Source organism: Pogoniulus pusillus, chromosome 10, assembly GCF_015220805.1.
Source record: "Pogoniulus pusillus isolate bPogPus1 chromosome 10, bPogPus1.pri, whole genome shotgun sequence".
Classification (NCBI taxonomy): domain Eukaryota; kingdom Metazoa; phylum Chordata; class Aves; order Piciformes; family Lybiidae; genus Pogoniulus; species Pogoniulus pusillus.
In genome coordinates this window covers 1,472,859-1,490,555 of record NC_087273.1, presented here as the reverse complement: position 1 = coordinate 1,490,555, position 17,697 = coordinate 1,472,859, and the positions used below count along the sequence as shown (strand labels likewise).

Sequence of the window (17,697 nt, the reverse complement as noted above, 5' to 3'; positions counted from 1 at the left end):
AATCTGGAGGAGAGAAGGCTGAGAAGGTACCTTATAAATGTCTACAATACCTGAAGGGTAGCTGCCAGGAGCCACTCTCTTTCAGTAGCAGGACAAGGGGCAATGGATGTAAACTCAATCAAAAAGTTCCACCTCAAGGTGAGAAAAGCTTTTTAACTGTGAGGATGATGGAGCCCAGGAATGGGCTGCCCAGAGGGGTTGTGCAGTCTTCTCTTCTAGAGACGTTCAAACCCCACCCCGATGTGGTCCTCTGTGATTGGCCCTCAGTGGTCCTGCTTTGCAGGGAGGCTGGACTCAATCTCTGAAGGTCCCTTCCAACCCCTAGCATTCTATGGTTCTGTGATTTTAGTAGTCATTTGTGCTTCCAAGCTCACAGACATTCCCATGCACAGCTTTAGTTACTCTTTCAGGAAAGCAGTGTTGGCCTCTGAAGTGTTTGCCTGTTCTGCTGATGTCTGAAAGGTTGGGGTTGAGAACTGTGCATCATCTGAGAGTAAGAGGATAGATATTTACACTGAGAATGTGGTGATGTTTTTGTTTCTTCCTTTAGAGCTCTTGAGTTCAGAGCCACTCTTCCTGCTCCACTGTCCCACAAAAAGAAAGGTTAAGGACATATATTCTGTAAGGGTGTGCCTTAAGGCAAGAACAGTAATGCATTTGTATTAGAAGAACACCATCAAATATGTTAATTCATCATCTTTAAGCCTCTCTCCCTGCAAGACAGAGAGGCAATGCACATTGGAAAACGTTTTGATTTCTTCTCCCTCACAACAAATCCAGCATCAAGTGACATCAGCAAGTCAATAGCTGTGAGAAAGTGACCAGTAAAGTAATAAAATAATTTATCACCGGTCCTAAGGAAAGAAAACACTGAAGGGAGAGTACAGCCAACTGAACAGGAGCACAACCTCAACACTCCTACAATAATAAAACCTCAGGGGTCAGTGCTGCCACTAGTGCTGTCTAACATCTCTGTCAGTGATATGGACAGAGCAATCAGTGCAGCCTCAGCAAGTGTGCAGGTGGCACCAAGCTGTGTGGCACAGTTGACTTGCTAGAGGGCAGGGATCCATCCAGAGGGACCTGGACAGGCTGCAGAGATGTGCCCAGCCCAACCTCATGACATTCAACAAGACCAAGTGTAAGGTCCTGCACCTGGGTGGGCAAAATCCCAAGCACAGCTCCAGGCTGGATGGGGAGTGGCTGAGAGCAGCCCTGAGGAACAGGCCCTGGGGGTCTGGGCTGATGAAAAGCTCAACAGGAGCCTGCAGTGTGAGTGCAGCCCAGACACAACCCTGTGCTGGGCTGCAGCAAGAGCAGTGTGGGCAGCAGGGCAAGGGAGGGGATTCTGCCCCTTGGCTCTGCTCTCTTCAGACCCCACCTGCAGTCCTGTGTGCAGCTCTGGAGCCCCCAGCACAAGAAGGACATGGAACTGTTGGAGCCAGTCCAAAGAAGGCCATGAAGATGCTCACAAGGCTGCAGCAGCTCTGCTGTGAGGACAGGCTGAGAGAGTTGGGGCTCTGCAGCCTGGAGAAGAGAAGGCTTCCAGGAGACCTTGGAGCGGCCTTTCAGTATGTAAAGCGGGCTACAGGAAGGCTGTGGAGGGACTACTGACAAGGTCTTGTAATGACAGGACAAGGAAGAATGGGTTTAAACTGGCAGATTGAAACTGGATGTTAGGAAAGAGTTCTTTGCGGTGAGGGTGGTGAGACCCTGGCACAGGTTGTCCAGGGAGGTTGTGGAGCACAGAAGCACTGAAAGTGATCTTTTGATCTGTGCTCCACAGCCTCCCTGGAGGTGTTCAAGGCCAGGTTTGTTGAGGCCTTGAGTGACCTCTTTTAGTGGGAGGCTTGGAACTGGATGATCCTTGAGGTCGCTTCCAACCTAAACCATTGTATGACTAAATGAGTAGCATCTCAATCAGGTGACTTGGAAACACAGACTTTCTTTTACAAGCAGAGTTTAAAGAGGTTAGAAATCTCATCCTGCAAAGAACTGTCACTAAAATAACATTTGCTCCAAGCAGAAAGTTCCATATCAGGCTGCTCTATTATTGTTTTCTTACCCTTACATACTGACAGCCCCTAACTGCCTGCATCCAAATAACCTGACTGAAGTCTACACTGCCAACACCTCAAATATTTAGCTTTGAAGATTAATGGACATCACATTATATCCAGCCTTTAGGACAGAGACCAGGCTGAAAGTAAAAAGAACTTTAAATTCGATTACACAAAAATTACGCAGCAAATGTATTGATTTGCTTCCAAGGCAAACAATCTTTACAAGCACTTGTTCAACTTTACGTTCCCAGGCAATCACTCCTCAGCACATATAGACAGCTTCCACCCACAAGTAATAACACATACACTGCTGGCTGAGAGCTGGTACAGGATAATTTACACCCAATATGTGTGTCTGTGCGGTAGCCTTCACAGCCTGGGCATCTCACCTGTCTTCCTGGCTGCACTCTTCATTGAGAGAGTTAATACAAGCAGGAGGATTTCAATCAGATGGAAGTATCATGTAAACACCAAGTGTCACCCAGGATCTACAGCCCCTTCTCCACCTAAAGAGGCACTCACACACACGAAGAGAGCTGTGCATACACACCCATGCAGAGCTGTGCATACACACACACATGCACACACACAGACAGCTGTGCATACACACCCATGCAGAGCTGTGCATACACACACACATGTACACACACAGACACCTGTGCATACACACCCATGCAGAGCTGTGCATACACACACACATGCACACACACAGACACCTGTGCATACACACCCATGCAGAGCTGTGCATACACACACACATGCACACACAGACACCTGTGCATACACACCCATGCAGAGCTGTGCATACACACACACATGTACACACACAGACACCTGTGCATACACACCCATGCAGAGCTGTGCATACACACACACATGCACACACACAGACAGCTGTGCATACACACCCATGCAGAGCTGTGCATACACACACACATGCACACACACAGACACCTGTGCATACACACCCATGCAGAGCTGTGCATACACACACACATGCACACACACAGACAGCTGTGCATACACACCCATGCAGAGCTGTGCATACACACACACATGCACACACACAGACACCTGTGCATACACACCCATGCAGAGCTGTGCATACACACACACATGCACACACACAGACAGCTGTGCATACACACCCATGCAGAGCTGTGCATACACACACACATGCACACACAGACACCTGTGCATACACACCCATGCAGAGCTGTGCATACACACACACATGCACACACACAGACACCTGTGCATACACACCCATGCAGAGCTGTGCATACACACACACATGCACACACAGACACCTGTGCATACACACCCATGCAGAGCTGTGCATACACACACACATGCACACACACAGACACCTGTGCATACACACCCATGCAGAGCTGTGCATACACACACACATGCACACACACAGACAGCTGTGCATACACACCCATGCAGAGCTGTGCATACACACACACATGCACACACGAAGAGAGCTGTGCATACACACCCATGCAGAGCTGTGCATACACACACACATGCACACACAGACAGCTGTGCATACACACCCATGCAGAGCTGTGCATACACACACACATGCACACACACAGACACCTGTGCATACACACCCATGCAGAGCTGTGCATACACACACACATGCACACAGACAGCTGTGCATACACAACCATGCAGAGCTGTGCATACACACACACATGCACACACACAGACACCTGTGCATACACACCCATGCAGAGCTGTGCATACACACACACATGCACACACAGACACCTGTGCATACACACCCATGCAGAGCTGTGCATACACACACACATGCACACACACAGACACCTGTGCATACACACCCATGCAGAGCTGTGTGTAAACACACACACATGGGGAACTGTGTACACACACATATATGTCAACACACCTGTGCCTGCTCCTGTACATATCTCCACAGGAAAAGGGCATCTGTCTCGTTCAGTTCACAAATACGTTCATTACAACCTTATAAATAGAGAGTTGGGGTTGTTCAGCCTGGAGAAGAGAAGGCTCCAGGGAGACTTCAGAACAGCTTTGCAGTGTTTGGAGTGGGCTACAGGAAAGCTGGAAGGAACTTTTGACAAAGGCATGGAGAGACGTGACAAGGAGCGATGGTTTCAAACCTAAAAGAAGCTGGACTTAGATTAGACATGAGGAGGAAATCCATCCCTGTGAGGGTGGTGAGGCAGTGGAACAGGTTGCCTGGAGAAGGCAGATTTGAAGAGCACACAAACACAGGCTGTCTTATCCAAGTGTAAACTGGAGGCAGGATTAAACTGAATTACGTGCTGATACCTCTTAAAAAAACCAGTTTGTGCAACTCCAGCTGCCATGCTGCTCAGACACCTGTGGCCTGAAGCAGCACTGCCACTCTCTTGCCAAAAATGAGGTCACCCCCAGCTCCATCAGCCTCTCCTCACAGGGCTGTGCTCCAGGCCCCTCCCCAGCTTCGTCATGCTCCTCTGGACACCTTCCAGCACCTCAACATCTCTCTTGAACTGAGAAGCCCAGAACTGGACATAGCATTCAAGGTGTGGCCTGAGCAGTGCTGAGCACAGGGGCAGAAGAACCTCCCTTGTCCTTGCTGGCCACACTGCTGCCTCATCTTCACCAACTCTCTACCAGCACCTCCAAGTCCCTCTCTACCTGGCTGCTCTCAGCCACTATGGCCCCAGCCTGTTGTGCTGCTTGGGGTTGTTGTGACCAAAGTGTAGAACCCTTCCCTTGGCCTTGTTCAATCTCATCCCATTGGCCTCTGCCCACCCATCCAGCCTGGCCAGGTCCCTCTGCAGGGCTCTCCTACTCTCCAACAGAACCACACCTGCTCCTATCTTGGTGTCATCTGCCAACTTACTGATGATGGAATCAATCCTCTCGCCCCAGGAGAGGTTGTGCCAGGGCAGGTCTAGGCTGGATGTTAGGAGGAAGTTGTTGGCAGACAGAGTGATTGGCATTGGAATGGGCTGCCCAGGGAGGTGGTGGAGTTGCTGTGCCTGGAGGTGTTGAAGCGAAGCCTGGCTGGGGCACTTAGTGCCATGGTCTGGTTGATTGGCTAGGACTGGGTGTTAAGTTGCACTGGATGTGCTTGGAGGTCTCTTCCAACCTGCTTGATTCTATTCATTCTAAGGCCAAACCCAAAGAACCTTTGTGCTAAACAAACACTTTCTTCAAACTTCTGGTTTAGTTCTCCACCTGACAGTACTTTCAGTCTAGATGGAACATCAGAGAAACAAGTGCCTGAGTAATTACAGATTTGTCTCCCTACTCCCTGCTGTAAAAATTAAAAGTTGTGACCATTTAAGGATTTCTTCTAAATTACAGCTGCAAACACATTTGACATGGAAACACTGTGCCAGATGCGACTGTCTCAACGCTGACACAGTGCAGCTTTGTGGTCTGACTTGGCTTACCTTGCTCCTCTCGGATGAGTCCCATGTTTACATGTGCTTGTGCCTCTCTTTTCCCACCATCTATTTTCACTCGTTGAGCAGTGTTAAAGCATCGCTCATAGAAGTAGTCCCTTAGCCATTTGTCCTCGGGGTCAGTGAAACAGTAGGCCAACTGAAGCTGGTTGTCATACACTTCCTCATAGTGCCCTTTGGAAGCAAGAATTGCAACGGGAATGTTAGATTATCATCACCTGGTAAAGGTGATCTCAGAAAATCAAAGGCAGAGGTTCCTAATTATCAGAGAATGGTTTAGGTTAGAAGGGAACTCAAAGCTCAGCCAGTTCCAACCCCCTCCCACTAGAATGGGCTGCCCAAAGCCTCATCCAATCTGGCCGAGAACACCTCCCTGGGCAACTTGTTCCAGTGTCTCAGCTCCCTCACTGCAAAGAACCCTTTCCTATCATCTAAGTACATAACATCCAAGTCCATAAACAACCCCATGAACTGAGAAATACAAAATGTGACTGTAACCACTAAAGACAACGCCACACTTTGTACATAGACCACAGCTGAGATAAGAGGAGCTTGGAAGACACCAGAGGATGCATACAAATGGTTACAACAGAGTGAGAGGGAAGATAATTGGGTTGTCCTTGGCTGGGGGGGCAGGGGGAGAACACTAGGTGCAGATTTGCTGCCTTTGAAAATCTTGGCTATAAAGTATCAAGGCACTAATGCTACATAAAATTAGGCAAATAACTTCAGGTAGTGCCCTGCAAATCTCAAGAGATGGAGCTGACCCGAGGCGAACCATCGCTACTGCCACAGCTTTGATTGAATGAACTTTAACGTGACCCTCTGATGACTATCCTGCCGCTGAATAACAATGAGAAGCGCACAAAGACAACCATTGCTCGCAATGGGCTTGGGCAGTGCCTGACCCAATACGTAGAGAGCATACAGGGCAGCACTCTAAGAGAACTGCGATGGTTTGGGTGTTACCTGCCCTCCCACACTTAAGAAAATTACCCAGACTAGACTCAGCAGCTGGAAATTAAAGGATGAAGACTTATACTTACAGCTTAGCACAAGATACAAGCAGATAGTTACAATATAGACAGCTACAGACAGAAATAGAGAAGTTGAAAAGTAATACAAAAACACAACAGCCCTCCCAGAAACCAAAGTGCCCAGGAGGGGCTCCCAACCACCCTTCCACGCCCTTTCCACCCCTCTACCTTATCCCAGACTTTGCCTTATGTTCCAGGTGAGTTTGGAGAATCGGCCAGGGGGGTTAGGAAGCAGAGGGGTTAGGTTAGGCAGCAAGTTAGAGAGGGAAGTGCGTGCGGACAGAGCCAGAGAGAGAGAGTAACTGTGTTATCTATATTTGTTTTCTTATTTCTATACATCTCAGCAAGCCTATGAGTGCAGTAGCCATCACCATGTTTCCTTTTCACAGCCTATCACCCAATTCTTCTCATCAAAATATCCCAGCTAGGCTCAAAGTAGCACAAGAATGTTCAGTGGAATTACAACCAACACAAAAGTGCTATGAAAATGGTCAGGACACAGTTTGGCCCAGTAAGGACAAAGCTTTCTAATGATAACAATCCAAGGCAAATAACTGGTACTCTAGAATGCTAAAGGGGCACTCCAAGACAGTGCAAAGAAAACACAATACTGAAGTTTCCCAAGAAATGCTGCTTCAGGCTGGGGACAGAGTGGCTGAGAGCAGCCAGGCAGAGAGAGACCTGGGGGTGCTGGTAGAGAGGAGCTGAAGCTGAGGCAGCAGTATGGCCAAGTGGGCAGGAGAGCCAATGACATCCTGGCTTGGATCAGGAGCAGTGTGGCCAGCAGGACAAGGGAGGTTACATTGAGTGCTGTGTCCAGTTCTGGGCTCCTCCATTCAAGAGAGATGTTGAGGTGCTGGAAGGTGTCCAGAGGAGGGTGACAAAGCTGGGGAGGGGCCTGGAGCACAGCCCTGGGAGGAGAGGCTGAGGGAGCTGGGAGTGTGCAGCCTGCAGCAGAGGAGGCTCAGGGCAGAGCTCTTTGTTGTCTACAACTACCTGAAATGAGTCTGTAGCCAGGTGGGGTTGGGCTCTGCTCCCAGGCAAGCAGCAACAGAACAAGGAGACACAGTCCCAAGCGGTGCCAGGGCAGGTCTCGGTTGGAAGTCAGGAGGAAGTTGTTGGCAGAGAGAGTGATTGGCATTGGAATGGGCTGCCCAGGGAGGTGGTGGAGTCGACATCCCTGGAGGTGTTGAAGCAAAGCCTGGCTGGGGCACTTAGTGCCATGGTCTCGTTGATTGTGTAGGGCTGGGTGCTAGGTTGGACTGGCTGAGCTTGGAGGTCTCCTCCAACCTGTCTGATTCTTTGATTCTTTTTAAAGCCACTGAGAGCAGAGCTAGTAAAGATAGATGTTACTCCATGACAATGAAGGAAGATCAAGAAACAATTAGAAACATCTCAGTTTTCAAGTCAGAAACATTTACATTGATTGCTGAGTTTTGAATTCACCAACCACTTTATTATCTGCACCAGAAAAAAGACCAATCAGGACTGAAGCATTGCCTATATTTTGCCTGTATGTTTTGGAATAATGCAGGGCAAAAGAACTCTGTCAGCTGTTTTTCTGAAAAGCTGCAAGGGTGAATGCTAGCTCCCTATTTTTAAATACTTGGGAGGGACTCAAATGCAACCACAATGAGATTAAGCTGAACAGAAAGAAAGATATTTTCTTTGCAGACTGTAATACTGGTAACAGCCACTTTAAGAAAAGATCACTCCTGTACGATTTCAACTTCAATCAAAATGCTCCACTGAAAATGAAAATGGAACATTCAGTGGTGTCTGTAAAGTTAAAAGTCTCTGCAAAGTAATGCTGGCAACCAAAATATCACTGTTTTCAAACCCAGCAGTACAGGAAATAATTGTATGTTGATACCAGCCACATATTATGATGGATGGTGCTGACTCTCTCCAAGCAAATTTATGTCCAGCATCATAGTGTCATAGAATCACAGAATCAAGCAGGTTGGAAGAGACCTCCAAGCTCATCCAGTCCAACCTAGCACCCAGCCCTACACAATCAACCAGACCATGGCACTAAGTGCCTCATCCAGACTTTGCTTCAACACCTCCAGGGATGGTGACTCCACCATCTCCTTGGGCAGCCCATTCCAATGCCAATCACTCTCTCTGACAACAACTTCCTCCTAACATCCAACCTAGACCTCCACTGCCACAGCTTGAGACTGTGTCCCTCATTCTGTTGCTGGTTGCCTAGCAGAAGAGGCCAAACCCCACCTGGCTACAGCCTCCCATTGGGTAGTTGTAGACAGCAATGAGGTCTGCCCTGAGCCTCCTCTTCTCCAGGCTAAACAAGCCCAGCTCCCTCAGCCTCTCCTCATAGGGTTTGTGTCCCAGGCCTTTCACCAGGCTTGTCGTGTCCTAGAACTACAAACTATCAAAAAAAGACAACAAAATATTAACCTATCTCACCAATAACTATGGAAAGTGAGCTTCCTCCAGCCACAAAACTCTGAATTTAGGAGCAGTAGCTTTCATTTACACTGCCAATTAAAGATAGCAACATGACCAAAAATCAGGAGAGAAAAATGACCTAGCAAATGAGAAAATCATTCAGCAACACAGCAAGTGAAGTTTTGCTTTGCACTAACCACTTCAGTTTCAAACCAACCCTTTCATGAGGTTTAAATTTGTCAGAAAATTTACAACCTAAGAAGATTTTAGTTTTTTACATAACTTATCCCTGCTCTCCCTTCTTCAGGGCAGCATAACTGAGACAGGCAAATTTGCAGCTAGCCTAACAGCAGTAATCTCTCTCACTCTCTGAAACACTCTTAGTTTGCAGCCCTAAATCGTACTTTCAGCCTTCTAAGCTTGAACTGTGGCAGCCCAAGAGCAAATGCAGGTCAGCTGCTGTGGTGGCTGCTGCATCATGGCAAGCTCCAGCTGAGGTGAACTGCTGAATGCTGCTTAAATGGTGTCAACTAGAATTGTCAGGAGATCATAAGCCAGAGCCCCAAGCAATTTGATTAGAATCAGAGAGTAACTGGATTAGTGGAACTACTGAATTAGTGCTTGATGAGCTGTATAATTCATATGTTATCTTCACAGCACTGCCAGCTCTAACACCTGCAATGCAAATCAGCATCTACCCCTTCATGTGCCAGGTGATTCAGGGCTCAGTTAATACAAACAAGAGATTTGTGCAAAGGTTTGCACTGAAACCAGCGGGGGAAAAAAAAAGGCAAGGTAACTTATATGAACCTGGTGATTCAGTAAAGATGCCTGCCTGCTCTATTGGAACCTTGTTCTTTTCTTTGATTTTAACAGGCAAACTTGGGAGAAACTCCCTCCTAGAGGCAAGCTACAATCAATCCGATAATTGGTGGCACCTCTGCCAGTGGTGAAAGACTTACAGAGCCCAGCATGTAAGAAATGCTGGCTTCAGGGGAAGGAAGGGTAAGAAACGCTGGGTTTGGGGCAGGGACGGGCAAGAAATGCTGGGCTCAGTGCTGAGCAGGGCCCCTGCCTTTCTTAGGCACAGAAACTGCACAGTCAGCATCGCCTCAGCTCTCTGGGGGCACATTTGCCAACTCTGCTGTCACAGACCAGTTAGTAACACTGAAAAACATCACGAGCTGAAGTGAGGCCAAATGCCCTCCTCAAGCAGCTGCAGGGAACAGGTCCATCAAGACAAGCCACATCTACTGCTTTCTGAGCATCAAACTGTTGGCAGCATACTTGTCACAGCAGTCGGAGTGCAAAACTTCTCTCTTCTTGTCCTGGGAGCTGGGGGGGGTGTGTCCCATCAGTCAGCCTTTTTTACCAATAACCAGCTAAAGAATGCCAGTGTATTTTAACACATTTAAGAACACATTAAGTTCATTATTCCCTTATCTACTTCCCTAGGACACGGCATTTTAGGAGGCTGCTGTTTAAGCATGGGAACGAAATCCCCTTTCCCTGCTGCCGAACTGCAGAGGTCTCTTCTCGAAGGCTCTTTCAGTGCTCTGTACTTATTTGGTAAGGGGGAAGAGGGAATACAGGTTGAAAGCCAGGGTTTAGTCACACTCCAGATACATCTGAAGACTTCTTCCAGTCATGGACTGTTCAGACTTCCTGCCTACCATGAATTAAAGCAAGAAACACAGCTTTTGGCTGCTGTAGTAAATCCAAAACACACATTTCTAGTGAACAATTTAAGTGCCGAAAGGGTTGTTTGGTTGGTCGGGTTTTTTCTGTTGTTTTTTTTCAGAGGATGATGTCTGTTTCTAGGTTTCAGCTAAGAAGCCTCAGTTCCAAACTTGAGAGCTTCACTTGTGGGCTTTTGTATTTGTAACAACCAAAATGCAATTTCAATCAAGCCAGCTATAGTGAAACCAGGAGTCAGAGCCTTATCTGCCTCCATCCCTGTGATCATTCCAAAGGAGAAAGACAGAGTAAGTGATGTTACTATTTATAGTAAGTGGAAATGATAAATATGAGCGCTTAGTAAATAGTAGGCAACAGAGAAAATGCAGTAATTTGGAGTTATGTCTTCACTAATCTGTGGTAATTCACAGGTGGCATGTTACATCTGTGTGCTGTATTTTATTTGACGTGTTCACAGTCCTTTTTAAGTCGGTCACAAATCCAAAGGCAGTTAGCAGACAGGGTATTTAATAACATCAGATTTATAAAACTATTACTGTGGGGGAACAGCACTTCACCTATTAAATTTTTTCTAATACAAACCCAAGCGACTCAGATCAATAGAGAAAGGAAAACAATAAATAATGAAAGGAGGGAGAAAATAATTGAGATGTTATCGAAGCTATAAATACAGCAAACCTTTCTGCTGGTATCGTCACGCACTTGACATGGCTTTCCCTCTCCCATTTTTTTCCCCTTCACAAAATCTCTCCCACTATCTGCAGCCCCTCATCATCTCTTCTCTAAATAATGTCTTAGTTGGTCGACTAAGACTGAAATGTGCTAAGATGAAGGAACGTTTCAGATTCATACATGAAACAATTTGGAAGCTCCCCCAGGCACCGGCGGCTGCCGCTGCTCCGCTACCCGCAGTCCCACCCCTCCCACCTACCTGCTCGCTGGGCCCCCTCAGCCCTGGTCAGGAAGTGGTAAAGCTGATCCAGCTTATCAGGCTGCTCCTCCAGGGACTTCTGCTGCCATATGTCTGACCCAGGCCCTGCAGCCTCCCTCAAGGCATTCCACTTCTGTATCAGAGTGAGGAGCTCAGAGAAGGACTCGTGATAACCCTGTCGCAGCATGTCTATGCAGATGTTCTTCTTGTATGAATTCCTGTTCCTGGGAATAAGGAAGAGAGATTTTAAGCCTTTCAACCTGTATTCTCTCTTCCACCTTACCAAGTAAGTATGGAGCACTAAAAGAGCCTTCAAGAAGAGACCTCTGCAGTTCGGCAGGAGGGAAAGGGCACTTTTTTCCCACGCTCAAACAGCGTCCTGCTAAAATGCCATATCCTAGGGAAGTAAATAAGGGAATAATGAACAAACACCTATATATGTCTTAAATGTGTTAAATATACACTGGCATTCTTTAGCTGGTTATTGCTAAAGGCTGACTGATGGGACACCCCCCCTCTATGTTTACATTAGTTCATGAAAACACAATGAACTCTTAGTTTGCTTTAAAACAGTGCACAGGGGGGGAAATGAGGCACATTCCACATGTCAGAGCAATGTATATGTTAAACAGCTTTGCTGTAGGATATGATGGCTTGGTTTAAAATGTCAAACAAATACTATGCCAGAAGCACAATCATTAGATACAATTTTGCTTCTGTTTGGCATAGAACTTCAGCTGCTGCTGGTTCACTGATGCAGAAGTTTTAAGCTCAAATGCTGCAATGAGGAATTTCTATCAAAGCGATCTCCTTCATGAACTCTGATAAGATGTGCATATGAAAAAGTCATGCAAGCAAATATTCTTGAGAGGATATGCAGCTTCTGAGGTATTGTTTATGGAAATAATCAAAATATTTCTTTATTTGTGTGTCATAAAGCAGTCACGAAGCAATCACTGTGTCCCATCCTCGGGCAAACTATGATTCCGACAGGACTGCCTGAGACACTAAAGTACAGGTGTAAAGACCTGCAAGCAAAGGTACCCAGCCTGAGAAAACAAACCTTTCTCCCAGTAAAATGGTAAAGATCTCCAGGTGTTTATTTTGTTTTGTATATTTAAGAGACCTGTTAGATTAAAATCCATTTAACTTCAGATTCTCAGCAGCTTTTAAAATAAATACAGAATCCTGAAAAGTGAGATCTATAATACATGCAATAAATTCAGGTGACCTCATGCTAAATAACAGCCTAATCAGACTAACGTTTCCAGCCCCAAAAGAGCCACTGCAGTTCTTTAACAATGCTAAGAAGATGGAAGCTAAATTCCAGTGAATATTTAATATGACTAAAAGAAAATCTTACGTCTTGGATACACATCAATCCTTATATATGTATTTTTCCATTTCAGTTGGAGGTCTGAGCATGTGAAAACATTACAAAATCCTGGTGAGATTTGGACCAGGCAGTACTGAATTTATGTTTAAATCTGTGAATAGGTGGGGGTTCAGATTGAACAGCAAAGTAAAATACACTGGGGGAACACATAGGAAAAAACCCATCTGCAACATTTACCTTTAGAAAAGTGAATGAGAAAGATCTTTAAACATTTAATTTGTCAGATTATGTTTTAGTTGTCATTTATCAGATGCACAGCACTGAGTTTAAAAAAAATGCTGAGATACTTTGTTCACACACTTAGGTGCATTCTCTACTCTGTATATAGAGTGTTTGGTTTTGTTGCAGGGTTTTTTTACTGATTTAATATTCTAACTCAAAATTAAGTTGAACATAGCTAAAAAAAAAAAAGGCCTCAAATAGGATCCTACAGTAATATACTCAGAGCAGTGGCCTAAAAAGCTGTATAGCAGACACACACACACCTGCATGCTTATTCACTTCATGTGGCCTATGTATCGGAAGCAAATGAGAAAGTACTGCTAAAAGATCTGAACAGTGACTGTTAACAGTTAACTCTTACCACTCTGCTGCATACTCACTGAGCACAGCACCCATAGCCATAGGAAGAGAAAAAACTGTGTCCATGCAGCATGTTGTTGCCTGCACACTGATGCATTTCACTTGTAGTCTGAGCACACTTCTCCCACAAGCAGACTTATTAGCAAACTAACACAGGAGAAATAAAACCTACAGCAGAATAGGTCAATTCCAAAACGTCAGTGTCAATATTCCTTTGCTAAATCCCATCCCAATTAATAAGGAAATCGAAACAATGCTGGTGTAATCATAAGGTACAGGACACGTTTTTGTCTTGGTCAAAGAGAACAGACTGCAACTCACAAGCAGTGCCAGCTATCTACTGCATGACCATTCCAGTTGTAGAGGCATAACAATAAAAGGTCTCTCAGTTATACTCAAAACCAGCCAACAGACAAAACATGAGAAAAATAACATTATCCTTTCCTTAAGTTTCTGCAATATGCAAGCCACAACTGACTGATGGCTCCCAAATGATCAGACAGGGCTAGAAATTAAGGATACTGTGGAGATGAATGGGAATTGTGGCACCTCTCAGAGCCTGGTACTGCAACAAATTCTGGGACTGCTTCAGTTGTCAAAGTGATGCTGGCTGAAAACAACAGCATCCTTTTTACCAGCGAACAGTGTTGGTGAGCAGAGCAGCAGCGTAGGTGACAGAATCAAACTTTTCATGACATCTTGAGAAAATCTGTGAACCTAAACCCTTCCAAACCCTTTTCATCTTGCTTTTTCTGACGCCAGGTATGTAAAATGTGAGGTTAAAAGGAACACCTGTTGTCCACAACGGCAGAGGACTTTATTTCCACTATCAATAGCAAAACCTGACCCCTAATTAAAGGTGCAGTAATGTTTCCACCCCATGAATAAACTAGTTAACACAAAACCTTTCGAGCCTTACCACCTAATACCTGATCCTCTATTACGAAAGAAGCATCTTTATTTTTTTGGGGCGCTGTATCCAGGCCAGTTTCAGGTTGGCTTTGAAGTGCAGCTTCCCGCAGCGGGCTGCCAGCAGGGTGCCCGTTGAGGAGCTGGGAGCGGGGGCGGTCCGCAGTTTTGCTGGTCTCTGGGGACATCTACTGGCAGCGTGGGAAACTGCAGGCGGGACACGTTCAGCCGGCAGCTGTCAGAGCGGCGCCGAGCGAGTGCAGAACAAAGGAAGGAAGCAGCACCGATTAAATGCCGGGTTCGCAGCGTTTACACGCTCTCCTTACGAGGCTGCGCTCCTTAAGCTGCAGCTGACTCCGGCTTCTGAGTTCACGGCAAGCAAACCGTGCGAGCGCTGGAACTGGTGGAAGCGGAAGGAGCAGAGAGCTCAGCCAACTGCGTTTAATTTTCAACCTGTAAGCGTGAGGTGAATAATAAACCCAAAGTCTCCGTTCCCCGCTCACGTGTGTGTGGAGAAGAAAAGATCGCAGGCGGACTTTATTGAAACAATCTATTTTTAAATGAAACGTGGAGCGTATTATACACATTTGTGGCTAAACCCGACAGCAATTAACCCTGCTTTAATTTACGTCAGTCTCATTGGTTTATTTTAACCCGTGGAGTTCAACAGATGAATCCCATAATACCTTACACAAAGACGATGCTGAGAATCAGCTGTGCCTCTGACTGCACCCTCAGCCCCGGCATTACTGAAACCCTGTTACAGAGGGAAAGCAGTGAAGTGAGGTCCGGTCAGCAGATCTGCATTAAAGGGTATCATGCACTTGTCCTGCACCATGTAGTATTTCATCCATGAGGTGCTGAAAAATCCTCAGTGTGTGTCGTGGTGGGGTCAGAAGGATTTCTTAAAGTAACAGATAATGACCACCAGCTAAAGTTGTCATTTTAGTAGCACCATGCCATAAATGAGGCTTTCATGTAGTGTAACATGGCAGGGGTGGAAGCAGCTTCTTTATTGAATGTGGATCTGCAAGCCTGAAAAAACACTGCTGTTGCCCACGCTCTGCTTTACCTGCACTTGGCTATTGCTGCAGGCACTTTACTTTTCTTAAGCTATACACCTGCTTGCGTAACTTGCTTTTATTGCCATCATTCCATCTAGAGCCACACTGAGAAATCACAGAAATCGGATTCTAAGCTGACACTGCTCAGGCCATACCTTGAGTGCTGTGTCCAGTTCTGGGCTCCTCAATTCAAGAGAGATGTTGAGGTGCTGGAAGGTGTCCAGTGGAGAGTGACAAAGCTGGTGAGGGGCCTGGAGCACAGCCCTGTGAGGAGAGGCTGAGGGAGCTGGGGGTGTGCAGCCTGCAGAAGAGGAGGCTCAGGGCAGAGCTCATTGATATCTACAACTACCTGAAGGCAGGCTGTAGCCAGGTGGGGTTGGTCTCTTCTGTCAAGCAACCAGCGACAGAACAAGGGGACACAGTCTCAAGTTGTGCCAGGGAGGTCTAGGGTGGATGTTAGGAGGAAGTTGTTGTCAGAGAGAGTGATTGGCATTGGAATGGGCTGCCCAGGGAGGTGGTGGAGTCACCATCCCTGAAGGTGTTGAAGCAAAGCCTGGCTGAGGCACTTAGTGCCATGGTCTGGTTGACTGGATAGGGCTCGGTGCTAGGTTGGACTGGATGAGCTTGTAGGTCTCTTCCAACCTGGCTGATTCTTTGATTTTATGGCTTTACCAGTGCAAAAATCCTAAAGGCTAACCTCCAGTGAGGCTGGTGAAATCGCACCTGTTGCCATCTCAGGTGGTGTGATATTGTAGTTGGACAAGATTCTAAAGCAATGCTAGGAGGTCAGGACAGGACCTTTGAACTGAAAATCCTTCACAACGAGAATCACAGAATGGTTTAGGTTGGAAGGGACCTCAAAAGTCATCCAGTTCCAACACCTTGCCATTGGCAGGTACACCTCCAACTAGAACAGGACACTCAAGGCTTCATCTGACCTGGCCTTGGAGGTTGTGGAGCACAGAAGCACCCAATGTGATTAAAGATTGCATTCAGTGTTTCTGTGCTCCACAACCTCCCTGGGCAACTTGTTCCAATGTCTCATCACCCTCACTGTAAAGAACCCTTTCCTAACATCTAGTTTGAATCTCCCCTCAGACAGTTTAAACCCATTCCTCCTCATCCTGTCATTACAAGAGCTTGTCAATAGTCCCAACAAGCCTGCTTTTGTCCTACACTTTACACTTAAATAGAGAAAAGAGTTAAAGACAAATGAAGAGGCAAAGAGGCAGGAAGCAGCGTTAGGAATAACCAAGATAGTCAGTACATAGAGCTTAAGTCTCTATGCCTCCTGCCTGATGTGCTCAATCACAGACAAAGGGATGTGTGTGCAAAAGTCTGCTGGTTTCAGATGGCAGAATTTTTGTTCACTTTTGATCTCAGGGGCTCATAGCTTTAGGTGTTGTAGGATTTGTTCAATAGCATCGGCTGGTGCCAGCCGCTGCTTACGTTACAAAGCGTACCAGAGCAACCCATTTTGTAAAGCACAAAGGGGCACGGATTAAACAACGAGGGTATATAAAATATTAAACTGCACTTCCAGTGTAAAATAATTACTCTACCAATTATTATAATGTTTAAAAACTGTATTCAAATAGGTTTCATCCACCTGGGACTTTCTCCTGCAGCTGGCAAGTTGATGACTGATATAAACGCCGCAGATAAGTGTTCACGAAGAATGGTGAAGGTATTTTTTGCTTAAGTTTATTTAAACAAACATATTTTACTCTCCCCTCCTATTTTGTGCCTATAAATCTTTGGCAGCACCCAAAGAGTGGCTGTCAATGGCCCCATGCCCAATTGGAGGCCAGTGACAAGCAGAGTCCCTCAGGGATCAGTCCTGGGACCAGTTTTGTTCAACATCTTTGTGGGTGCCATGGGCAGAGTTACTGAGTGCAGCCTCAGCAAGTTTGCTGATGACACCAAGCTGTGTGGTGCAGCAGACAGGCTGGAGGGAAGGAATCCATCCAGAGGGACCTGCGCAGGCTGGAGAGGTGGGCACAAGCTAATCTCCTGAGCTTCAGCAAGACCAAGGGCAAGGTCCTGCAGCTGGGTCAAGGCAATCCCAAGAACAAATCCAGGCTGGGCAGTGAGTGGCTGGAGAGCAGCCCTGAGGAGAGGGACTTGGGGGTGCTGCTGGACCAGAA

At 46.4% G+C, this 17,697-nt stretch overlaps 1 protein-coding gene across 1 annotated transcript in view; it reads right to left on the bottom strand.

Annotated features, from left to right (window-relative positions):
* TTC29 (tetratricopeptide repeat domain 29) overlaps nucleotides 1–17,697 on the bottom strand; it is an 83,354-nt gene that overhangs the window by 34,085 nt on the left and 31,572 nt on the right. Inside the window, exons 4-5 of the mRNA XM_064150367.1 lie at nucleotides 11,600–11,823; nucleotides 5,510–5,695 (exon numbers count right to left, since the gene is read on the bottom strand). Coding sequence (XP_064006437.1) covers nucleotides 5,510–5,695; nucleotides 11,600–11,823 — 410 coding nt within the window. The remainder of the gene's footprint in view (nucleotides 1–5,509; nucleotides 5,696–11,599; nucleotides 11,824–17,697) is intronic.